The 26,156-nt window shown below is 39.1% G+C and overlaps 1 protein-coding gene and 1 long non-coding RNA gene across 4 annotated transcripts in view; one reads left to right on the top strand and one right to left on the bottom strand.

The window, feature by feature from the left end:
* Positions 1 to 526: 526 nt before the first annotated feature.
* Positions 527 to 25,198, bottom strand: tbx5a (T-box transcription factor 5a). Its single transcript, XM_044332763.1, has 9 exons — positions 25,099 to 25,198; positions 18,475 to 18,653; positions 17,664 to 17,758; positions 16,113 to 16,232; positions 15,097 to 15,244; positions 7,188 to 7,340; positions 3,582 to 3,673; positions 1,878 to 2,110; positions 527 to 1,168 (listed from the first exon to the last, which is right to left on the bottom strand). Exons 2-9 carry the CDS (start codon positions 18,619 to 18,621, stop codon positions 576 to 578), a joined length of 1,581 nt encoding a protein of 526 aa, XP_044188698.1. The 5' UTR covers positions 18,622 to 18,653; positions 25,099 to 25,198; the 3' UTR covers positions 527 to 575.
* The window catches only part of LOC122967948, a 100,944-nt gene continuing 76,807 nt past the window's right edge, over positions 2,020 to 26,156 (top strand). For 2 of the 3 annotated variants that reach the window (XR_006398724.1, XR_006398723.1), the window contains exons 1-2: positions 2,020 to 2,107; positions 18,396 to 18,483. This is a non-coding gene — a long non-coding RNA (uncharacterized LOC122967948). The remainder of the gene's footprint in view (positions 2,108 to 18,395; positions 18,484 to 26,156) is intronic. The other variant, XR_006398722.1, reaches the window with a different exon arrangement.

Here is a 26,156-nt window from a genome sequence, read left to right as displayed (position 1 = left end):
AGTAAGTTTGAACTACAAAAACTTAAAAGAAAATGAGAACTCAGGCTAATGTGACAGAAGACCAACGTCCTTTTTTTTACACAAACTCGGGACATTAATACAAAAGAGTTTTGTACTTGTTAAAAAAAAAAAGATGAGAACATATTCACTCATCACTGAAACATGGAGATCCGAAATACACCACCGCACAACAACACCCTCAGCCTGGGGACTGCTGGCGAAGCATCCGAAGCATTTTTGTTAGTCTGTTCAGTGTCTGCATTTCCACTCTGTTTGCTTTCTCTGCACTTGTGCAGTCTATATGCTTATGTTCTGGTCCAGCTCCTCTTTTCTCGTGTTTATGTTAGTTGCTTATAAGTGCAGATGCTGTGGCAACAAGTTAAGTGATAAGATGCTTGACAACACCATCCTACGAATATCCACTGCTGTCAGTGAACACAGAGCTCATTAAGATGAACAGCAACACATCCTCTAAAAATATAAATATAAATTTATCTAAACCCTGCCTTATTTTGGTCCTTTTTTCTTTTTTTCCTTTCATTATTTTTTATTTGTTGACTGTGAAAAAAGCTCTTTTAGCTGTTCTCGTTCCACTCTGGCATGATGCTAACACTATGTACCGTGTGGTACTGGTGTGGCGATAGCGTACGTGGTATGCCATGTGTATAGAGGTACTCGTTTCCCTGTAGACCGGCTGTTGGCGACTGGATCCCAGCCCCAGGACTACACTGGCGGCCCAGAGTCTGGTGGGTCATGGAGCTCTGGTACATGGCAGCGTGGTGGCCATCACCAAGCTGTGGAGAGGCATGGCCTCCCACTCCCCCAAGTCTGGACACCAGAGACCCTGAGGTGAAGTGAGCGGAGAAGTGCTGGTATGGCAGCCGCTCCATTGGCTGCATGGTGGTGACGGAGCAACTCCCATAGGGTGAGACGCTTGCCCAAGTGTTGCAGCTGATGTCCTCCAAACTTGGAACTGGCTCAGCGCCCTGTGAAGAGCTGGCGTACATACAGGCCTGCCGCTGGCTGGATTCACTGCGGTAGGGCCCACCGGACAGACCAAGGCTCTGGGCGTAGCCAACTGGGCGGTAGTAATGATCCTCCTCACTGGACGAGCTCTCCAGATAAGCTTTCTTATAGCTGTGCTCACCTGAGTGACAGTCATCCTCCACTGCAGATGGAGTTGAACAACAATTTTAATCAACTGTTATCTTCAAATTACTACAATATGTACAAAAAAAATGAAGCTGTGCTTCTGTTTATTTTTAGGCACCTGAAACACATTTACTCCACTATTATACTACTAATAACTGAATTATTTCCACTAAACATCCCATAGACTTTGTTCATGGTATTATTACCACATTTGTTTTGTATCTGACTTGTACAAAACATAGAATAAGTATGTTGTATCATACACAAAACTGTCTGGCACTGGACTGCAGATGTAAATTTGTTTTGGCAAATTCAGGCATATTTACATTTTAATTATTGCTATTTATTATTGATTAATATGGAGAAGTACATATTTAGCATTATTTTTTAAAACATCTGTGTAAAAGTGGCCAAAACCTACATGACAAAGTATACATATAGTATGTGCCCATATTTAAGGCATATAATTATAAAAATTACAACATCATTGCTGTGCTAGTCGTTATTTGACAAATTACAGTACACATATTTTTCTTTGTGTATTACTGACTTTATGTACCCCATTAATTACAAGGGTCAGCTTGCAAAGGTAGCTAATAATAGCACCATAATATTAACAGCAATGGATATGGATACTGACTACTGTAAAGACACTGTCATATTCTTGATTGTCTTCTTTATGTATATTTTTGTGTTGTTGTTGAATTCACAGTGGGGTTTCCTACCTTTCCTCTTGATGCAGTGGTACTCCTGGCCTGGCTCGTGTGGCAGTGGATAGGAGCCTGACTGAGGCAGCATGTCCTGTGAGGTGCTTGTGACCCCGTTCTCACACTGGGAGTACTGGGAGCTCAGGGTGCCTGGGGTAGCCATGCCCTGGACTTCCCCACTGAATGGACTGTGGCTGGAGCCTACTCTCTGGCGCACCGTACTGCGAGGCACTACTGGATACTCCTTGGTACTATGCACACACACACACAGGCACACATAGTTACAGTTGTTAATAGTTGTCTGGAACTGAACTCTTGAAATGTTATTGCATATTATATCCTACTGTAGAGCTTATCTAAGAGTGAACTTGCAAAAACATCTAAATTAATAGTTTAATCTTGCACATTTCCTTTAATTCTTACATTTGTCGTCAAAGAAAATCACCAACATTCACATCAATGATTCACACCCACTTAGGAAACACAGAGTGATACTCCCTTGGTGGAAAACCCTCTCCAGTGAAAATACCAGCATGTATTTCGCTCCTATTAATCCACAGCATCCGTCAATAGATCATTTTGCTACTTTTGGTTCTTTGATTTCAGGGATCGCTTCAGTTGAAACAGTGACCTGGTTTTGCAATAAGCTCTCCCAACAAAATGGTAACCAAGAGCAGACGTGCATAGCTTACTGTACTCGGCCGGATTGGACAATGGCATGTAAGACTGATAGTGTGGTTTGGACCCTGACCAAGCTCTATACATTTTGAAGTTTTGATAGGTGAAATGCATTTCACTCAAAATGTCGTATTATCTTGTGGCACGCACCTACTTAAAGTAACTCAACATTGCGTCTGATATAATCAAGTGTTGGAAAACTACATGAAAGTACTGAAATTTGTCCACTGATTTCTTGAGATTTTTCTCTGCAGTATAAATCATGACATTGATGTGAACTGCTTAATTATAAAGAAGTATAATCTGTGGCTCAAAATAAAGGTTATGGGAAGGAGGCAGGATTTTAGCACCCTGTAGAAAAGCCAAACAGCTTTTCCAGCTTTCTCTGATTTGGGATTTCTACATTTGAATACACACAACGTCTGTATTGGCTGCCCGAGGGGGGTGGGTGGGCTGCAAGTTTCAAAACCAGATTTTCTCCTTTGAAAATGTGTTTTCCACGCAGTATGGACACATGCTCCATCCCTCATCTGGACTGAATAATACAGAGAGAGAGAGCGAGCAATGTGGTCGTGTACTGCCTTGGCTGCCGGGCCCGGTGATACCACCAGTTTAACGCAAACGCACACACACACACACACACAGCAGACACATAAGCAGTTGGAACATCCTGGTAGAAAGAGCTGAGTGGAAGGGAGATGTTGCAGTCATGTTTCAGAGGTTCTGCCAGATCAGCCATAAAAGTCCTCAACATGAAAACTGGCCGAAGATCAAGAACTACACTTACATCACTGAAAATAACACTCATAACTGGCTTGCATTTGGGCGATTGAAGGATTAAAGTGGGGCTTGTTAAGTGACAGTGTGACCAGGATGTCAGTAATCCCTGTCTAATTGCGGTTATATTTACTTGACATCATTCAGTTTGTGTCAATATTTCCATGTGTAGAAGCCACAGATCAATTAAAGAAGTAGATTACGAATAAAATATAGATACACACATGCTTTACATTAAAAAAAAAGAAACATTTTAAATAAACTTACCTTTGCATTCTGGACATCCGGTGCAGTTCCATGTCATCACTGCCACGAAAGCCTTTTGCGAACGGGTTGTTCTCGATCTTCAGCTGGGTTATCTGAAACAGCAAACACATCTGACATTAGTAACATGTTGTTCAATAAAAGTTATTTGTTGTGCTCCGTCAGGCCTTTTCAGCTATGTGGAACCTTTAAAAAGTCAAATCAACAAACACGTATCAGGAACTATTTAAATCAAGACTTTGTAGAACATTTCAGTAAACTCTCAAAAAAGACAAGTCCTCTTCAACATGTGGCATGATGATATATTAGGGCCTACAACATATTTTTTTTGTAGAGCTGAGTTTTGAAGTTTTTTTGGATGGATCTGACTGCTCACAAGTGTAGTCAGTTACCCAAGAGAATTAAATAACAGATCACATTTCCAGAAACCCAAGATGTTTTTTAGCCATAAGCTAAACAATTCAATAAAGCATGTTTCAATAAGACATATTTTCATTGCATAATTTATAATGCGACTTTATAACAGACAGTTGGCGTATGCCTGACTGATGTGATTTATTATATTACTTAAAGTTTTTGTAAAAATGTCTTAGTCAATACCAAACAAAAAAAAAAGTGTAGAAGTTGTTTTGAGAACCACCTCCAAAATAGTAAACTAATCCCAAAGAGGTTAAACACAATCCAGGGATATCCCTCTTATGAGCAGTGGTTTCTGGCAGGTAGTTGGCAACTCTTGTGTGTTTCCAGCTTTCAGACAAGACTGGAGGTTTGTCTGCACGCTGGCTGACACATTCACCAAACCTTGTAAAATCTCTCGTGCGACACTTCGCTAGCTTCTTGTTAATGCATGCAGCCTGGCAGAGAATTTTGTTTCATCTTTTTTTTTAAAAAAAAAGTTTGGAATAAAGAGTTCAGAGCCCTGTTGCACTCTCTTTACCCTCTGCGGGCGTTCCAAAGAAGAAATACAGCTCGGCAAATAATTAGGCCTACCCATTCCACAGTGATAGCCTCAGTTCAGTTTACAGGAAGAGAAAATAATATATTTTGCAAAACACATGTGAGTTCTCCTACTGACTGGGCTCAGAGGATGGAAATAATCAGAGCAGAGAGTATGAATACTGTTAAAAATAATTTGGGAGTGGACTCAGGACAATCAGGCAAATTTCATTCACAGCTTCAAAGTCTACACAGTTTTACAAGACTGTGTCCAAACTATGCTCATTAAAATAACTGAGGCCTACATAAACATATTTCCAGATGCTTCAGGCTATTTCAGCCTAAAGATTTTTTTTTTTTTTAAGTGAAGCACTTAAAACAAGATTTAATACACATAACTTAAGTGTTGGCCACTGAAATACATATTTCAGAAAGCACAGTTTGTAAAATATGTTTTAATTACAGCTGTGACCTGACAGACTAGAAAACAGAGACCATTTTCATTAGCTGAGAGTCTAACAGGTGAATTGGACACATGCCTGCAGCACATATTGCTTTGGCAGATGTTAGACTGTTTGATTAGACAGTTGTGGTAAAAGCGCCTGGAAATCAGAAGTGCTTGTTTTTCTGCAGGTCTGGAAAGCCCCAATAATTAGCCCGGGGTTACGATCTCAGCCCCCAATAACATGTTTGAAAATAATGAATGGTTTCTACAGAATGTCGGTCATTTGTGCTTCCTGTTCCCAGACGTGAGGAGGACTCTGGATTGGCTGCAGGGACATTATGAGCTTTCGCCCCTTTTCTCCCCTGTTCCCCCAAACTAAAAACATATAGGCCTTAAAATGATGTTAAACAGACGCTGTTTACACATATTTGTATTCCCAGGATGTTTTTTTTCCTCATAAATGTGGGCAGAATAAATACTGATCGTATTTCTGCTTCTTTCAAATCGATCAACAACTGCGAGGCTCCGCGGCCTCAAGAAATGACAGATTCGTTAAACTTATTTTATTATATGGGCACCATTTTACAAATCACGATATGCGAGAAAAAAACAACAAACAAGAAAGAAATTCTCCAAACTTTCAGCTTTTAAACACTGAAATCTGCCGCAGGCCTGAAAGCGCTGCAAATTGAATTAATTATTGATGGATGTTAATTCCATCGTTCAGCAAGAAAGGAAAAAAAACTCAGCAAAAAAGCGAACGTTTAAAAAGAGATTGCATTAAAAAGTAATTAATAAAAAACATGAATAAATAAATAAATAATAACAATTTTCAGTCGTGCACCTATAAGATATTTAATCAAAATTTCCTTCTTAAAAAACAAATCAAAACAGAACAGTTATAATTGTATAAACAGCTGTTTTATGTTTGTAAACAGCTGTTTTGTGTTGCGCACATCTGCAACACGCAAAGAAAGTATAGTAGGAATAAACGAATAAATAATAAAGATAATCCTATAATCTCGTTATCGAGTTAATGTAACCTTCGATGTGTAGTTCTGCCACAGTGAAATGGACTGAAAACAACCACAAACACATTTCATTCAGATAATTGGCACAAAGTATTTCAAAAATGTTGATAAAGTAGCAGAGCTTAGCAAAACGAGCTTGAACCTTATTTATTAAAATCACAAATAACGCCATTAACCACCACTGCCTATTATTATGATTGTTAAATTAAAATATTTCTTGTTTTAAAATGGCAATAAGGTGCTTGCAAAGTTTATCCGGTTTATCTGCAGCTTGTCTCACTCTACAAAGCACTAGAAAGGCCTGCAACTTGGAAAAAAAAGTCTCTTGAGGTCAGTCGTCGTCTAGTCGGGTATCTGCTGTTTTCTCTCGTCTGTCAGTAACTCAGTGTGATATCAGAGATTTCCAGCTGACAGTGACAAGGCTTTACTTCAGCCTTTACAGAGATGAGCGCCTTTCATTTTCTCTCCCATCAGCTCATCCAGTTACGCGACTTGCTGTCAGGAGTTCCGCAGAAAATGAGGAAAATTCAGTTGAACTTTTGTAGGTGTGAAATGATTCATCTTTTGTTTTTGTAATTTGAAAAAGAAAATTATATCGTTACATAATTCTATATGTGTGTTGTCAACATTTTAAATATACAATAGATGGTCCGTTTTGGCTCGTTTGCCTCGTTTGAAACATTTAGTGCGTTTACATGTGCATCCTGGTTTTGAGCCTTATCCTGTTTTTGATTATATTCGGGATGTGGCGTTTACATGGAGCATGACAAACCTGGTTATTCATATCTCTGTATACATGATCATAACAGTATCCAGGATCCTGATCGTCTGCCTAAAGGTGTGTCTTGATTTCTCAGCCACTATAAGAGGGTTCGGAAACCTGGAAAAGTGTTTACATGCCACATTATCCTGGTTTCTATCGGAATACTTCAGGTAATATATCCAGGTTTCTCAAAACCGGAATAAGGTCTTATCTAGGTTTCTGAACCAAAGATAAGCTGTTTACATGCGCAAAATATAACCAGGATACTCCAAAAACCCAATCATAACCAGTGGATACTAGCGTGCACGTAAACGCACTCATTGTTTAAATGAAATCGTCTCATAAAATACGCAGTAATTTTATCCTTTTTACCGTGTCAAAGAGCATAATGACACACAACAACGAAAGCCAAAAGTAGCCCGTGCAGGACTTACCTTATGGTTCTGATAGGATGTAACCGCAATGAAGGCTGTCTCGGGGAAGACGTGGGTGCAGAAGGCCGTGTTTTTGGAGCCAAAGCCGTTATTTTCATCCGCTTTCACAATGTGGATCCTCGGCTGATACTTGTGCATTGAATTTAGGATGATCTACAAGAAACAGAATATGGAGCCCAAAGTTAGAGGCTTGATTGCATGTTATCGCATCAAAGTTTGCAGAACATACAGAATTAGACACACGCTTTAACATTAAGTTTTCTTCAGAGCTGCTTCGAGGGAATAAAATCCAAAAAATGAAGCCCAAGTTGCTTTGGCAACACTTTGGAGTAATTTGAGAGTGTATTAAAAAAATCTTTGAATCTTCGCTTTTGCAGCATGCATCATACATTTTTTTTGTTTTACCACATTTTCTACATTCGCATTTGAGATCTAGACACCTAGTGCTAGGAATGGCTAGGAATGCTTACCATTTTCTAACACATTTCAGGGCTCAGTTACAGCACTTTATCATTATTACTATAACAAATGCAATCATATACATGCAGTGCATTCACAAAGTATTCATTCACTTTATTCACATTTTGGCCTTATGCTAAAATCACTTAAATTAATTTTTTCCTCATCAATCTACACTCAATATTCCATAATGACAAAGCGAAAACAGAATTTTAGAAAAAAATTGCAAATTTATTAAAAAGGAAAAGCTGAAGTATCACACTGACATAAGTATTCAGACTCTTTACTATGACATTTGAAATTTAGCTCAGGTGCTTTCCATTTCTCTTGATCATCTTTGAAATGTTTCTACACTCTGATTGGAGTCCAACTGTGGTAAATTCAATTGATTGGACATGATCTGGAAGGGTACACACCTGTCTATATAAGGTCTCACAGCTGACAATGCGTATCAGAGCAAAAACCAAACCATGTGGTTGAAGGGACTGCCTGCAGAGCTCAGAGACAGGATTGTGTCGAGGCACTGATCTGGGGAAGGCTACAAAAAAATTTCTGATGCATTGAAGGTTCCTAAGAGCACAGTGGCCTCCATAATTCTTAAATGGAAGAAGTTTGGAACAACCAGGAGTCTTCCTAGAGCTGGTTGCCCGGCCAAACTGATCAATCAGGGGAGAAGAGCCTTGGTAAGAGAGGTGACCAAGAACCCGATGGTCACTCTGGATGAGCTCTGGAGATCCTGTGTGGAGATGGAAGAAACTTCCAAAAGCACAGCCATCACTACAACACTCCACCGATCTGGGCTTTATGGCAGAGAAGCCAGACAGAAGCCTCTCCTCAGTGACAGACACAGGAAAGCCTGCTTGGACTCTCAGACTGTGAGAAACAAGATTCTCTGGTCTGATGAAACTAAGATTGAACTGTTTGGCCTCAATTCTAAGCGTCATGTCTGGAGGAAACCAGGCACCGCTCATCACCTGCCCAATACTATCCCAACGATGAATCATGGCGGTGATGTGGGGGCTGTTTTTCAGCTGCAGGGAGGCTGGTCAGGGTTCAGGAAAAGCTGAACGGAGCAAAGTACAGAGATATCCTTAAAGATATGGTCCTAAGTGGTGAGGACCTCAGACCGGGCCGGAGGCCCAACTTCCAACAGGACAATGACCCTAAGCACGCAGCCAAGACAGCACAGGAGTATCTTAGGGACAACTCTGTGAATGTCCTACAGTAGCCCAGCCAGAGCCCTTGAACCTGATTGAACATCTCTGGAGAGACCTGAAAATGGCTGTCCACCACAAGTCCCCATCCAACCTGACAGAGACGAATGGCAGAAAATCCCCAAATCCAGGTGTGCAAAGCTTGTTGCCTCATGCCCAAGAAGACTTGAGGTTGTAATCACTGCCAAAGGTGCTTCAACTAAGTCTGGAGTAAAGGGTCTGAATATTTAGATCAATGTGATATTTCAGTTTTTCCTTTTTAATAAATTTGCAGAAATTTTTAAAATCCTGTATTTGCTTTGTCCTTATGGGGTATTGAGTGTAGATTGATGAGGGAAAAAATGAATTTAAATAATTTTAGCATAAGGTTGCAACATAACAAAATATGAAAAAAAAACTTTCTGAATGCACTGCACAAGACATGAGTGGCCATGAGGATGACTTTGACTTTGACTGGCAGCTGCTCTGGTTAAGGTAATATTCTACATAAATCTCACTGAATCTGCACTTTTTCAGTCAAAAACTGCATTCCTATACTTTTTTGGACACAGTCCTTGTCTGAACAAAGGTAAAACTTTTATTGCACTACAAAATTTAATGAAAGTTTAACTGTTTCATAAATATTTCAAATGAAATTGGGCCATGTGAAATTGGGCCAAAACTAAAATAAATAAAACTTCAGCCTACTTATGTAACTCCAAACTCATTACTGTCACTTTGCAGATGATTAATTCACTATTATATTACAATTATTAAAGTACTGTACCCATGGTTACAGTCATACAGAATAATAGGCTGACATAAGCATGTCCTCCCTGTTGCTGCCCCTCTAACCTGACTAACTTGACTACTACCAGTGGCTAGCATGGCGACATTAAGACGCGGTCCACACAGCTGAACTTGAGCCTTTGAGGCCCTCTCATCCGTGGGTCTTAAGTCTAATTGTTTTGACGGACCAGGGAGTCATGGTCATCAGCCTCCAGGATATGTAATGGCTTTTATTTTTATTAAATCCACTTACATTTAAAGATAAAAAAACAGGGCTTTTTGTCTTCCTCTCTTCTTAACCCCCCCACCCCTCCTTTTTACACCCCCCACATGTCTGTCCCATAGGCATTCCTCCTATCTGTTATCTTAAAGGTTGTTTTTGTACCTGCCTTTCACTGCCAGCATGAGAGGAGACAAGGGATCGCCCTGACCTCCAGTACCTGTGGGGGGATCCTGCAGTATTGCACAGACATAACCCTAAGTCCTTTCTTAGAGCCGAGTGAACCATAGAGGCCTACATAGACGATACAATAGTCATCCATTATTAATTTCCAGTTGAACTTGATCTCATTTCATGGTGCAATAGGTTTTTGTAATGGGCAGAAACTGTGCTTCCACAGCCTGCCATGCACCTTGTAGATGCAATAATGGAAGTTACTGACCCTGTACTGAAAATATCAGTCAAGATTTGTTGAGTATATCACTTTGGTTAGATAAGCAGACTGCTGAAGAGTAGGTGACTTGCAGATGGAAAATCAGCTTTTGCAAAATTTACAATTGACCATAAATTAAACTATTTGAAGAGAACCAAGCAAAGGTTTGGAGCTGCATACTTGGACCTGAGGTGAGAATAGTTTTACCAAAACGGAGTGCCAGACTGAGAGAAATGTAAATTTGCTGCTGCTCCACAGCAACTTTCTTTTACTGAGTTGTTTATAATTGCATATTGTGATTTTACAGCTCATAAATGTCATCATTGAAGTGTAGAGTTGTATTTGTCCTTGTATTGTAAAATCATGTCACCATGCAAATGAAAAAAAAAATATCCTTAACCACATGCTCCAACTGTTTGTAGCAGAACTACCATCCTGTTTGTGTTTAGATTTGCAAATGAGGCTTTAAACTTTGGGTGAAAGAGCTTTTTGAACACAGTGCAGAGAAAAAGTAGGTTAAACAAAACATTTTCCCATGCATTCATTACTGGATTATTTGAGGTCTGCAGAGATACATCCAAGCTTGGGACAAACCGCAAGCAACAAGCCCATCAATGCAGACTTGTCATTCACCACTCTGGATGGTTTTAGAAGCTAAAAATGTCTGCCACCGAGTCACATTAGAAGTTGCATGGAAATTCCTAAACATATATTTCACCCTGGAAAATAGCACGGTCCACTAACTGTGGGTTCCCAAAGTCCAGTATATGTGTGTGTATTTGTAGGGGGATATGGGGGTAGGGGTGTTTCTGTAGACCACCCACTGGGGCCCTAGCACACGCCTCGTCTCCTTGGCCCAGCCGCTACCCTGCCTGGGTCCCAGTATCTCTGCTCCCCCCACCACCTCTGGATGATAGTATTTAATGATAGTGAGGGATCACTTCGGGTCTCGAGCCGCTGCCCTTTGCTTTCAAGTTCCACCACATCAGAGAGTTTTCCCCTAGCCTTGGGATTAGCAGGCTTTGTACACCATCATCTATTGCTCATCGCACACTGCCATTCAAATATAAACAGTGCGATCCTCACACTCCACCCTCCTGGCCAAAACATGTGTGGGAAGACGGGGAGACGAGTGCAGGAGCAAATTGAGGGGGCAGATGAATAACATTGAGAAATATTCCAAGAGTTGAGATCAAAGCACAAAAAACTGCAGCTTGGTATGAAGAAAAAAACAAAGGATATTTAGGAATCCAAATACAGGAAAAATACAAACACTATTATGGTTAGCTAAATGCAGCAATGAGACCAAAGCTGCACTGTAATGCAGTGGTTTAAGAAGCATTTACACCTTTTACTACAATACTACTGTACAAAAGATACTTCATTACAAGGAAAAGTTTTGCAAAGTTTTACTTGAGTAAAAGTACATGAAGCGCATTAACAGCTACATGTACTATCAAAATTAAATGTAGTCATGGTGAAGGTGAAGCGCTTTTCATTTACTATTTATTTATTTATTTTTATTATAATTACTGGTAAAATTAGTTTTCAGCAGATTTACATTGCTGGGTAGTTTAATAGAGAACAATGCATCATGTTTTTTTAAAATGATCACATGTTTTGTGAGTAAAATCTTAATCTGTGAAGAAACTACTAACCCTACTTTAACACTGCCTTATGCCATGCGAGAAAGTATAAAATGGCATGAAACAGAAATACTCAAGTAGGACTACTAATGGCTCAAAATTGTACTTAAGTACAGCAGTTCAGTAAATGTACTTAGTAACTTTGTGTAGTGTATTAACATAAATAAAACAGGTCATAGATAAAATTGTAAATTAAACATTTATACACTTCAGAAACATAATCTGGGCAGCATTTTTCTTTTACTTTTCTTATAAAACATATGTGCAAAAATAAAGCACAATTAACCCTCTATATAAACTTTCAGGCCCCATTGGGCTCAAGCTTCCCTTAGTTCCTTTACAACAGTCCTGAGCTGGTGAGCTCGGCCCTGCTCAGCCCGCTGACGTGTGTCTAATTACCAGACATTTCTAAAGAAAAACGTCTCTTTCAGGCCTGTCCTAAATTGGTCCAATCTACATCAGCAATATGTTTTGGTCTCATATCTCACTAGGGCTAGTAATTATAAATCATCCACAAGTTATTTCAACCAGCTGGACCAACAAGCTGATGGAATAGATTTCTGGCCAGCCACCAGCATTTCATTTATGAATCCCATGGTGCTGTCTCCCAGCACGAACGAGGGCGAGCCAGGAACCACTGCAACCAATCAAAAATTCACTTTAACCCAGAATTTACAACACCGCTCACATTCCGACTGAGCTCCAGTTTCATCTCAGCAGCTGGGCTCTGGCAAGGCGACAATCACTATAGGTGCCATGTGGATAGATGGTGGCTTGTGCGCGTGTTTACAGCACTTTTTGCTTAAAGAAACTCATTTAAGATTCACTGTCAAAGTGGCTGTAAAAGAATGATACTAGTAGTGCGTTCAATATTATAACTATACCAACAATGTTTTAATAAGTTTTACTACTGCCTCTTAAAGACATATATTTATAGAAAACAGCATAAATATGTGACCTTTTTCTCATTCCAGATTTGAACCTCATTTAATTTTACACCTCTAATTAACATTTTCTGAACACTTCATGATTTTAACTTAATTCCATTTCTTATGTTTTTCCTTATAATTTAATCTCTGTCCCTAAACACAGAGCAGCCTTTTGCCAACCTCATAATTGTTTTTTTCCTTTAATGACCGGGCCTATTAGTAAGAAAGCTAATTGTGTGACTATTCTGTTTCTACAACAAGACATTTGGCCTCAATGTGGCCATCAACTTAAAATTTTATGAAAACCTGCCGCTAACAGACCCATTAGTAGCATGGAAACACGTTGATGAAGTAAGTGATGTTTATGTTTTGGGTTTTGGGTAAGACAGGAATCACAAAAGCCTGGGGCCAGATAGTGAGTGTGGAATAATGAGGAGTCAAAGTTAGGAAATGGGTACCATACAGGCCCTTGCTTTGCTACAAAAGTGCCCAAACTGCTCCCCTCTACTTATGCAAGCTGACTTCCAGGAGGTCTACAACTTTAATGCATCTACAGGGTGCTACAATAAACCTCAACTATGAAAAGTACCAAAGAGTTTCCAGGATACTGGAAGCAAACATGTTATTCTACTTTATGATAGGGTGAAAAGATACTGAATAAAATGATTTTCTTCTTTGGGAATAAAGATCAGGAATTGAGGTTTTCTCAAGTAAACTTTCATCAGAAGTAAACTCATTGTTTTCATTATATGGAGGACCAGACATTGCGTGAGTTACACATTCTATTGAGAAACTTACATGTATGTATTTAAAATGTAAATTCACTTGTCAGAGTATTTATTTACTTATTTCTTATAGATAGTTCTGTATGTGCAGTGAAGTCACATCCCATGTGTTCTTGTTCTTCAGAAATCATGTTTAAGTTGATAAAATCAGGCATTATCTGAGTGAAAAAAAGTTTTCATTTTTCTTGCAACAGATCCAACTTTAGCTTATCATTGTGTTTGCAATGAAAAATCAAGCACATGGGTCATTTGTGAACTTAATAAAGATTGTAGGCTCACAGTTTTTTTGGAATTTGAAAAAAACATTTTTTTTCCTGACAGTAAATAGCAAAATGAATGATGTTTTCATTTCATTCACTTGAATATGTCATTCACATAACATTTTCTCACTTAACATAAGCAAATGTAGTTTCCAGAAAATTCCACAAGGATAATAAACTGCATCCAGTCTGAGCCAAAAACTACCTTCTTTCTTTTCTTTACAATTCCATTTGTAATTTTACAAGGACAGAAAATACAATTTGCATCACAAAAAAAAAAAAACAAAACAAATTTAAAAAATCCCAAAAAGTCAAAAATTGAAAATATTAAAATTAAAACTAGAGAGAAGCAAAAATATATAAATAGTTTTTTTGTGTTTGATTTAAGCACAGAATATACTTTGCATATATTCAGATAGATTGGGGTGATAGGAATTATATAGTACAACTAAAACTTCATGAGGTCAACGAGTTTGTAACAACTGTATTTTTAGAACAAATTTAACAGGCAACATTCAGTCTTAATGTAGTTTAATAATGAAAATCACTGTTTTTTGTGTTTTGTTTTTTAAACAAACAAATTTGAAATTATGACCTTTAAACTCTAATTATTAATCCCTAAATACCTAAGGGCACATTTTCCATCAGTTCTTACCCTTTGGGCAAAAACCTTTGCATTTAAATTTTTAAAGTTTTTCACAACTCTTTCAAATTGTATACAAGTAGTGATAAAGTCATGACTATATTATTATTACTATTATTATTATTATCTTTATTATTATTATTATTGTTATTATTATTAATTCTTTACATTTTTATTCTTAGGGAACAGTCGCACCCTGCTGCTCCCTCACTGAGTCTTGACGCCAATTTATCTGGATGATTTTCATACAAATGTTTAACGAAGTTTTGAAGTTTCAAGAGGAAAACGATCATTAGTCAAGGTTCAGCTGTGAAAACCAGCCCTGTTGTTGTAAAAGCTGATAAAAAAGTGGCCAGTAGATGAGAGACGACTTGGGATAAAAGCGCCTGTCAGAAACCACCCGCCCTGCTGAAGTGCCACTGAGCAACACACCAAAGTGAAAACAGATTTTCCGGATTGGGATTAATGCATCAACCAGCTTATTTTCTTGTACACTCACAGAATCACAGACACGTGGTTAAATAATATAGATGATAGGGCCTAGGCACCTACGTGTCCGAACGGGTCCAGGTGGTTGTTGGTCAGTTTCAGCTTTTGGAAGGAGACGAGCTGCCTCATCCAGTGCGCCCCCGTGGCGGGAGAGTCCGGGTGAACGTAGAGCCTCCCGGGCATGGCGGGCTCGGCCTTCCCGGTCACAGACCTGCATCACAGCACCACAGTTACCCACATATCTGAACTGAATGCAAGTTATTTAAAAAAAATAGAATATTAGAAAATATTAAATTAACATAGAGAGGTTTTAAAAACAATTAAATAAAAAAAACGACCAATTAGTAGGAGACGGTTGCCAACTTCTATGGCTGCATTAAATCGAATAATTATGCTTCACATTTACTCATATTTCCTTGTCAAAACTTTGCATTAGGGCTTCTTTAACTTAAATAGATCAATGAAGTGACCCACATATATATCAAATACTTTAAGGAGTTTGTTTTGGATTGTCAGATTAGAGCTGGTAGACATTGTTTTCCAACATTGTTAGATCAAGAGGAGAATTAGTTCCAGGCCATGCTTTGGACAGGTCATTATCGGCAGTATTGGCATGTGATTATCCTCTTTAAGTATCTCCTCATTGAAACGCGCTGACCCAAACAAGACATTCCTGTCCAAGGTTAGAGAGATCGACATGACACTAAACAAATAGCCCTGTTCACGTCCCCACTGCATATGAAAGGAAGCTTTGTTGCAATGCACATATAGGCTGGTATAGCTAATATATAGTAGGAAAAATCATCAGAAGTCATTCAACACCGAAAACTCAGCTCCGGCAGAGACATTTCTCCCTGCTGACTAGATTTCTTGGCAACCAGTAGAATATACACAGTTTACAATTCTTGGGAAATGAATATGTTCACTTCCGATTCTCCTCCATTAGTCAACAATAGTCTATAAAATTTCCTGTTGGGATAAACTCCACAGAGAGTAGCCAAACAATATAATTATTGTAAAATGTTTGTTTCTGCAAATGCAAAGACAGTTCTTATGTTTTTATGTTGTATTTTACGTACCATTTATTATCAGCGAACTTGTATCGATGGTCATCCGCAGGAACAACATCCATCAGGAGAATATATTTAGTTTTGGGGTTTAATCCCGTGACCTTCACTTTGAAACTAGGAAACATCCGCCTGTAAAGGACAAGACACAGTTTATAGACGCTATATGTTTTTTTCTGTGGAAAAAGTAGACAACATACAGACAAAAACAGACTGTGATTAGTTTTCATGGTTTTCTGCTCTGTAGGCCAGAAGAAATCACTTTCTAGTGACACCCAATTCTGCCCACTCTCTAGCGGTGTGCAAGTATACATTACAAACATTTGTAAACAACCAAAAAAAATGTGAATGAAAATAAAATGTGTGCATTCAGAATAAAGATTTAACTATTTTTCCTTTTTGTTACTGAGCGTTTTAAATGATTCCACTCTGCAAACTAAACTAAACTAAACTAAACTAAACTAAACTAAACTAAACTAAACTAAACTAAACTAAACTGAAGTCCGTTCATGTGGGATAACTTAAAATGATAAATGCTGTTTGGTTTGGAGAGGTAAAAACTGTTTTGACTGAGACCTGCGCGTTATAAAAAAGTGTTTTACTGTGGGCCAGATTTGTGCAGGATCCGTTTAGTAAATCATTTTAGATATTTGGTAGCTGTCATACTGCAGAAAAAAGACGCATAATGTGAGTATAAGGCTCAGCAGTCTCAAAGGGAAATGCTGAGGACCAGGAGGGATGCTGCGCAATATCATTTCACGCCAAAAACAGGAGTAAATGATTGGCGGGAATATAATGGAGACTTTCTGCAGCTGGGATAAAACAACTGTCTTCTATACCCGCACTGGGGCGCATAATATAATGTAGCTGCGTTAAAATATAAGTATTAATCATTTATGATACACACATCTGAGCCACCGGCCACTTTGACATGTGCAAGACACCAGCGGTGCTCATGCATATGCTATAAGTTCACGCTGAGCCGATGCGCGCTGTTTTGACTGGATACAGTCTGAGGGCAGCAACGAAACACATGTACAATCTCATGCATAACATGTTGCTGCAAAGGTTTTACACGTGTGCTCTCTCATTGGCCTACACTTAAACAGAAAAAACGTTGAAAATGGCAGATCATGCCCTTAAAATTAATATATTTCAATGAATATAAAGTCATATTCTGCATTATAGGCTAATATTTACTTTACACTATAGGACCGTTTTGTCCATTTGCTCTGTCTGACTGATTAGTCGATGGTATTGCATTTCCCAACAGGGCCACCCAGACGAAAATGTAGGCTATGCAGTCCTGGTGTTGCAGAGCGCTAAAGCGTCCACCAGATGCTCTCTGTTTTCTCTGTGGTTCCTCACAGTGTATATTTCCAAATCCCAAAGCATGAAAAAAAAAAATTCCAAACGGCCCTATAGTCTACATTTGACCTTATATAGATAAAATTCACATAAGGTAATCACGTGACGCTTTATCAGCAAGCAGACGTGCAGTCAGTCAGTAAACACACTGCTTCTGATCATACAGTATATTCTAAAATATATTTGTCATCTTACCTTCCGGCTTTGGTGATGATCATCTCCGTCCCCACCTCGTGAAACTTGCTCCAGAGTTCCCTCTCGTGCAGGTAGACTTTTATTCCCTCCATTCCCTTCAAAACGACACATATTAGTGCCTTGTAGTGCAATCACAACTTAACGCAGTTATATTTTTTTTTACGCAGTGGTGTCATGCATGAGATGGCTTCGAGGCCTTCTGAGTTGACCAATTAGCCTGCTGTCAAAAAACATCAGTCTACTTAGCGACTAAAGGTGAAATTATAAATGCATGAAATGGAATTTTAATATCAAGAAACATGCGGGGTAGATTTAAGTGGAAAGAAGAAATAATGTAGAGCTTGTAGTAACCCTTGTGTAACCACATGTTAGACCTTTAGCATATACATAACTACAAAGAATATACAGTATAATATAGCACAGGTCATGTCTGTATTTATATAGTCTCATATTTAGCCATAAGATCCAGCGAAAATGCTTTCAAACGTTTCTAGTGTTTCACCTCTCAAATTAATTTTCTAGAGTGGAGCAACTTCGTTCTTCAGTATAAGATCCAAAAAAAGTTACATATAAAACTGGACTATATGCTATTTTAGAAAGTAGTAGAATTACTCTTTCCCATAGTTATTTGCTTTTCTTGTTTTACCATTTTTTGACTATTTTTAACACACAAAAACGACAATATACTACTTGCTCGTACGGCTAAATATATATATATATATAATTTTGCAGTGAATGTGTGACCCGTGGCATCATGCAGCCTCGGCTTGCAACCTGAAGACCAGAGGCCCACAGACAGACTGATACTGACCTGCTGAATGTAAGTTGTCTGTGATGATGGGGATTTGCTTGAGGTCCCGTTCTGTTTCTCTGATTTATTATCGTTCGGTAATTCCCTCGAATCCGAGCCGCCACTGGGAGAGTTTTGGAGGCCAAAAGTCTCCTCTTGGTCCGCCATGACCGAAGCACCGAAAACTACCGTCGTCCCAGCTAAAAGACCCAAACAGAGATGTCAGAGTCAGGGGCTGCAGATTAATATTAAAACAAGAAGAGACTGATTTGGCACACACACACACACACACACACACACACACACACACACACACACACACACACACACACACACATACATACACACACACACACACATACTTACACAGAGACAGACACATGAATACTATAGTATTTTATTACTATTTGACTATAAATCTTATTTAAGATGTAGCCTGTACTAAATGGGGTATTACAGTTCAGCCATATGCGCCCTAAAATCAAAACAGACGTAACAGGGAAAACTAAAATATCAAGATATCAACTTCATTAAAAATTGAAGGCTTTCTTTGTAACAGCAGAATATGTTTAACTTATTGTACATTTTTTATTCTTGTATTTGTATCCCCATTATCTGTTTAAACAGGCTGGAGTTTTGGTAGCTCATCAAGATGCTTGACACAAATGTACTGTTCTTAGTCTTTTAGCAATTATATTATTTGCACGAGACAGAGTTGCACGTATAGGCATATATTGTCTAAAGAACTGCTGACATCAGAACTGTGATAACTGACTTATTTTGCACATTAAAGCAGGCCTATAGGACCCCTTCACTTATTTCCTATTCATGTTCCCAAAACAAAAGACGTGAGTTTTATTGTCATGGGCAGTCGCTACATGGTGACACACACACAGGACAAAATGAAGCACATGATCCCCCCCCCCCACCTCACCACCACCACCATCACCCCCCCTTCAAAAAACACACACACAATCCTCACCACTCCACCACTCTACCACGGTCACTTCTGCAGAAAACAGCGATCCCCGCAGCGCAGAGTAGCCTACAGTTTAAACTGCAATAACACTGAGCACACACGTAGCGGGAACGGAGCGGGAACAGCTTACCTAAAAGACCCAAAAAAACCAAAACAAAACAAAAACAAAAAAACACGTCGTTGGCTAGAGTTGGACACAGCAGTGGTACAACAGAGAAACGCGTCTCGCCCCTCCAAATGTTCAATGTTTGCTTCCCAATCAGATAATCCAGCCGTTTTGCTCGAGGAAGCTGCTCAGTATCTCCATGAATTCTTTTTTTTCTCCCCTCCTCTCTCTCTCTCACTGTTAAGTCCAGATTTTCCTACAAGCCGAGCCGCGACAGTGGAGACCCTCTCGGAGCTCGGTGACAGCTACCGGCCGCTGCTCCGTGCCTTATTGTGCATTTTACAGCTGAGGACAGTTTTGTGAGGCGACCCCGCTCATAGCAGCTAGCAGTAGGCTGTAGCCGAGTCCCAGAGGAGCAGGTCCGTCACCTCCTTCTTCCCTCCTCTCTCTCTCCCAGTTTCTGCCGTGTCAATTCTACGTCTCTCCCCCCCTCCTCTCTCTCTCTCTCTCTCTCTCTCTCTCTCTCTCTCTCTCTCTCTCTCTCTCTCTCTCTCTCTCTCTCTCTCTCTCTTTCTCGCGTGCTCCCTCTCCAACCCTCCAGTGCGCATCAATGACCAACCGTGCGAAGCGGAAGCTGGGTCCGCGACGTAGAGCGGGAGGTGGGGGTTATGGGAGTGCAGCCTGTGCATGAATAGCATTGGTTTATATCCTAAATAATAATTCCTTCCAGGTCCCCACCCCGGGTCCTCTGATTTATCCGCTCTGCTAAACCTCTCCATAATCCCAGTCCGGTGGAGGGAATCCATTTGATATTTGCTGCTTCATGCGCCATTACGCGCAACCGTCTCTTCTGTAAAGTCACGGCCTCTAGACAATGTCGGTAACAGTCTAAATTTGATTGGTGCATCATCAGATATTGTAGGTTGACAGGTTGTCTCTGCTTATGGCCAAAACAATGATCATTAACGATTATTTAATTATAGCCTACATGTTTTGGCCTGTAGTTTTGTTTGGTCAATTAACAATGCTAATTAACAGGCCGTTTGGTCAAGCGGAATTTTATGAATGAACTATTTACTATCTTGTTATTTCCCTCAGTACAACAAGGCACAGAACAGGTTCCACGACTGAGTGTATGAGGCTAAAAAGGCTAAAAAAGACGCAAATAGATCGCAGTTGGATATATTTGTCTTTTAAAAAAAAAACTTGCATGGGTCAGTCGGTGTAGGCTATGTTTAGGCCTGTGGCTTCACACACGTAGTCCGCACACCGCCGTCCGTTTCGCATGATACTGGACTTCAGATCCACAGAAGGATCACAGTAAACCACCAGAATCTTGTAAATGAGATCAAACTGTAGGCTATGTGGGCTCTTTTACAGTGCCTGGTTATACGCATATTTAGGAGCATCTTACAGGGCAGTTAAAAATGCCACTAAGTCAGCATTTAAAGCACATTTAGCGTATAAAATGTAACAAAAATGGAGTGGGAAAATAGCCTGTTCGTTTGATATTTTACCATTCATAGTCAAATGTTTTTCTTGTCAGTGTTTTTTCTAGTAGATCTGCCCTGTATTCGGTTTCAGGTACTATAAAGTCGAGCATGAAAACTTACGACTCGCTTAAGTTGTCATTTTTTGCAGTGTGCGCATTAAAATGTCTCATTTGCATTTTTAAGGCTGTTATCTCGTTAGGCAGGCGCCCACACAGTCAACTTCAGCATCATACAGTGCGACACAGAGAAAGAGCACATGAGCTGGTTGTTTGTCCATTAGCGAGCCGTCAACGTTTACACTTAATTTAGATATCAAAATATTATTTTTTAAGACCGAAACGCAGACTCATAATAAATCCAGGAGCCAGAGTGAATCTGGTGTTGAAAGCAGAGGTTGAAAGCAGTCTAAAGACTTCACTTTCTTTTCCAACTGTATAGGATTTCTATTCGAAAATATTCTGAATGAATCACCCATTTTTAGGAGTAACCTGTAAACATACAGTAGTATGTGTCCACCAACTTTCTCCAGGAAAATGTAAGCAGACTATATTTACACGAAACAATATAACTGTATTCATTTTTTCCCCATATGTGGATAATTGTATCTCAAATCAAACTTCACTGAACTGTTTCCTCTTATTAAGAAACAGATAAGCTGATACAGCTCTGAAATTAGTCACATTCATTTTTTTGATGTTGGATAAGTTTGTGAGATCCCCCACCTCTCTCTCTCTCCCTATGTATCTCACACACATACACACACACACACACACACACACACACACACACACACACACACACACACACACACACACACACACACACACATACACATACACACAAACGACAGAGCTCTGACGGACTTCCCAGTGCTTCTCAGTTACTGTATCAACACAAAATAAACGTAGGTTTTGCAAGAGCTAGATAAGGCAACAGAGCATTGCACTAATACTGTTTTCAGGATGCAAATATGACTAAAATACAGGCATAGTCTATCAGGCTCTAATGTGGCTCACATGGTGTGATAATTGGAATTTATTTTACAACGTTATTGCATGAAAATATAATAAATAAACTTCATGGTTCAGTAAAACAGTATTTATTGATAAGTACAGATGCAGCATAGGAAATAGTGCATTTCAATTAAATGTGATGCAAGCAACCACGAGTGTGCAGTGTTTAACAATTTTTAAAAAAAGAATACAAATGAAATAACAAACAAAATGAGATGTTATGGTGTCACATGACTGGACAGTGAAAACTGCTTTAAGGTCAATTGCATATAGCGGTCAGTGTATTCAAGTTGAAATCTTCCTTCAAGAGATCAAGATCATCTTTGAGGTTAAGATTCACCTAAAATTAAACTACATCGATACCCACAAATCAGTTTCAATATTAAGTTTATAGCCCAGCAGCTGCACATGAGCTCTACATTCTGCATATGCCTCTTATATTTTTCATTGCCCCGTTTTGCCATATTATAATATAATATATGCTAATTAGCAGTGAAAACTAATTTGGGAGCGATTAAAGTGCATTTTGTCCACATGCAGGAGCTTTGGATGGAAAAATACCAAATGAAAACGTGAGTGCCAAATACGAGAAACGTCCTACTTTACCTGTATGTCTAAACTTAAGAAGTGAAACTCGGTCATTGAAAAGGAAAGGACCACGTGGAAATCCACTGAAGGCCTTATGAGCAAGTAAAAGTGGAAAAAGAAGGGCTCAGCAGCCAGAAGTGCAGACTTTTGACCGTTTGAAACAGTAAACAACAACAGCCCTCACAAACAGATGACGTGGGTGTGCAGGATGAAGGCTAATTAACTTGCAGTCTGCAACAAGAGACATTTTAACAGCGCGTAGTACAAGCCAGAGCGGAAAAAAGGGCTTCAGAAACAATTATGCAATTTGAGCAAAGAAATGAATATAAAACTTTTGTCAATTTACACAAACAGCAGAACATATTTAAAGTTTAATGACCACCAAATAGACGAGGTCGATTTGAAGTCGAAACTTAAAAATATCCTCAATGGTGAAAAAAAAAAAAAAAAAACACGAAAAGAAAAAAAAATCACACAAGTTTAATAAACTGTGAATTCACATTAGATATTGTAATAAAGAAGGGTAAATACACACCCTCTGGCAAAAAGATAAATAAATAAATAAAGAAAGAACAAGATTTAAGAAAGAAATGACTGATCTTGTGTGAGATGGGTTAAAGTTCAGGTGATGCACTAATCAGCTCGATATTAAAACTTTCTTTCACAAAAAACCCATTTAATAATAACAGTAATTATACAAATTAAATAAAGAATAAAGATGTGCAAGTAAATTGTATTAAAAAAAACAACAATTAGAGTTTTTGATGTAACTCGTCTTAAATCTCTTTAAAAAACTCCTGGATTATTCGCGCATCAGTGTCTATCAGTTATTTGGAGAATTGAGTAAACAACTAATAATTTTACATATGCACATCCTAAATAGATCACCTTTACCTTCATTTGGTAAGTTTGGTAAAATGCCTTAGTTTTAGATCACATGACAAGAGGCAGTTTAAGTCTAAACAAATGAACTCTAATGCTGCCAAAATCCACTTTCCTTTAAAATATCACAGTGAAATCAAACTGCAAATGAAATAAAATGAAACATATTTGCTCCACAAAAATAGCATCATATTCACACAGATCATTTAAATATACACTGCATACACACAAACATACAAAACAACGTTGTATCATTTTGTACTACAAACAAATAAACAAACAGGGACAAAATATTTCCTATTTGCAACGCCCACACAAACTTTGAACATTTAAATTTACAGTTACCGACGGAATTTTAAAAACTTATCTACATCCTACGGTATTTTTCCAAAATACACCTACACAATGATCTTAAAAGTGATAATTAAGATAGATAAATGCTTTGTTTGCATCACTTATTCAGCCTGAAAGAGCAGCTGAGCGGCATAAAAAAGTCCAGCTAGACCAAATTATGATTCAGAAAGAGAAACTTTGACTTTGCTGGTGGAAGTGGTGTAAAGTACATAAAACTCTGTCTGCTACAAATAAACATAAAAATGTTGCGTGACGATGCTGGCTAATCATTTACTCTGAAACATAAAATCTAAATGTAGCCTGGAGGACACTGAACGCATCACAAGTAGTGAACCACAAAAGTCAGAAACCGACACTGCCCAGTGGCATCTAAACAGTCTCACCGCTGCTCCATATAGACTCTAAATCTGCAGCATGAAAATCAAACTGCTGGATGCAAACACAGTCTACCGCTCATTCATGTCATATCTTAAACGTTCTGCGTGGCAGAGTCAACCCTCCCCCTCTCTTGAAAAACTACAAATCCCACTTATCCAGGTGAAAATGACAAGGTGCCAAAAATTAGAGTGATGTGTGGATCAGTTTTCGTGCAAACTTTTAAACTGGTAATATGTGTGTGCAAGTGCAACATTGCAAAACACACACACACACACACACACACACACACACACACACACACACACACACACACACACACACACACACACACACACACACACACACACACATCACACAACCCTAACCCTAACCTAAACCTAACCACTGACCCAAAAATCAGCATATTCCCCAATTGGACAAGGCGTCCCCAAATAACTGGTCTTTAGTCTGAAATTTGTCCCCAAATGTAGCTTGTGACACACACATACACACACTCACTCACAGGTTTACTTAAGTCACTTTTGGGTTATTTACATATACTTACATTTATTTCCTGGAGACTTACCCAAACCCTAACCATAACCACTACTTGCCTACCATTACCTAGCCCTAACCTTAAGCACTGACCCAAAAATTAGGGACACGGCTTTTGTCCCCAGTTGGACAAGCCGTCCCCAGTCAGCTGGTCTTAAGTCTGGTGTGTGTCCCTGAAAGTGACTTAAGTCATAAGGAAATCTCCACAACATGACTGTGTAAACAGATTTACGTCCCCACAACATGAGGAATACCTGGACCACACACACACACATACACACACACACACACACAGTGGTTAAATACATGCTTCCCTACCTCCTGGCTGTCCAGTACTATTGAGTGTGTGGTCTGATGTTACCGCTTGTTTAGAGTCTGGTGAGAATTCAGGTGAAAGCGCTGGTGTGGCTAACCACCAGTCCAGCCAGGACTCTTGGATCCCTGGATCAGGGAGGGGGCCTGCCCAGATGCTTTGCACCAAAGACCGGGCGCCACATTCATAAAACTATGTGTAGATTCATGACTAAAATGTGTGTGTGTGTGTGTACGCACAGAGACAGAAACATGTATACGCATTCTTTTCGTCAGATTTATAAAGCTGTGCGTACGCATGGCTCTGTTTTATAAATCTCAGTCATTGAGGAACTGGGCGCACGAGCCTCATTACCACTCCCACAATTAGCCATAAATGGGTGAGGACACACCCTTCACCAGCCGTTTTCATGTAAATTCGCCGCCTGCTCCACCAGTCTGTACACCTGTCAATGAAACAAACTGTAAAGATGAAGTGTTGCATAACTGTCATTACGCGCGACCTTTACGCACGGATGTGCGGCTCTTTATCACCTCCATATAATTAATTCATCACATGGACCCCAGAAATGTAATCAATTATTAGTTTGTAGCGCTCATATCTAAACGGACTTGTGTCACAGCTAAGGATAAAACAAAAAGAAAAGTCTGTTAACAGCAAAATAAAACTCCAATGTAAATTAAAAGAATGACAAAATTAATCGTACAAAAGTAATTCATCAATGTTACCTTAAGAAATGCGCCTTTGATTTTACAAATCTCTTTGAACACAAAATAAATAAATAAATAAATAAATAAAATAAGAAGAATAAAAAAAATAAATAATCACACAATCAGTCTAGCTGGTTATAAACCTAAAACAATGTTTTACTAAAAGATTCTGTCTCCCACCTCATATTTTATCTCCACCTCATCTCATCACCCTCAGATCTCTTTAGAAAAACATATGTACGGCTGGTCTGAAGAAGGCGTGAGGTGCGCACAGTCTCACAGCACATTCTGTTTTTATAAATAGGCCCACCAGTTTATGTGCGGGAAATGGCGTATGCATGGTTTTTGTGCGT

Source organism: Thunnus albacares, chromosome 18, assembly GCF_914725855.1.
Source record: "Thunnus albacares chromosome 18, fThuAlb1.1, whole genome shotgun sequence".
Classification (NCBI taxonomy): Eukaryota; Metazoa; Chordata; class Actinopteri; order Scombriformes; family Scombridae; genus Thunnus; species Thunnus albacares.
Note: the sequence above shows the minus strand (reverse complement) of the source record. Positions and strands in the feature narration are given on the sequence as shown.

Excerpts from the sequence above, each read along its gene's own strand:
- tbx5a (XM_044332763.1), bottom strand. The coding sequence starts at position 18,621 with ATGGCGGACCAAGAGGAGACTTTTGGCCTCCAAAACTCTCCCAGTGGC. Across the intron at positions 17,759-18,474 it reads AGACAACTTACATTCAGCAG|GGAATGGAGGGAATAAAAGT; the intron begins GTCAGTATCAGT and ends GTCGTTTTGAAG. Across the intron at positions 1,169-1,877 it reads CCACTGCATCAAGAGGAAAG|TGGAGGATGACTGTCACTCA; the intron begins GTAGGAAACCCC and ends CTCCATCTGCAG.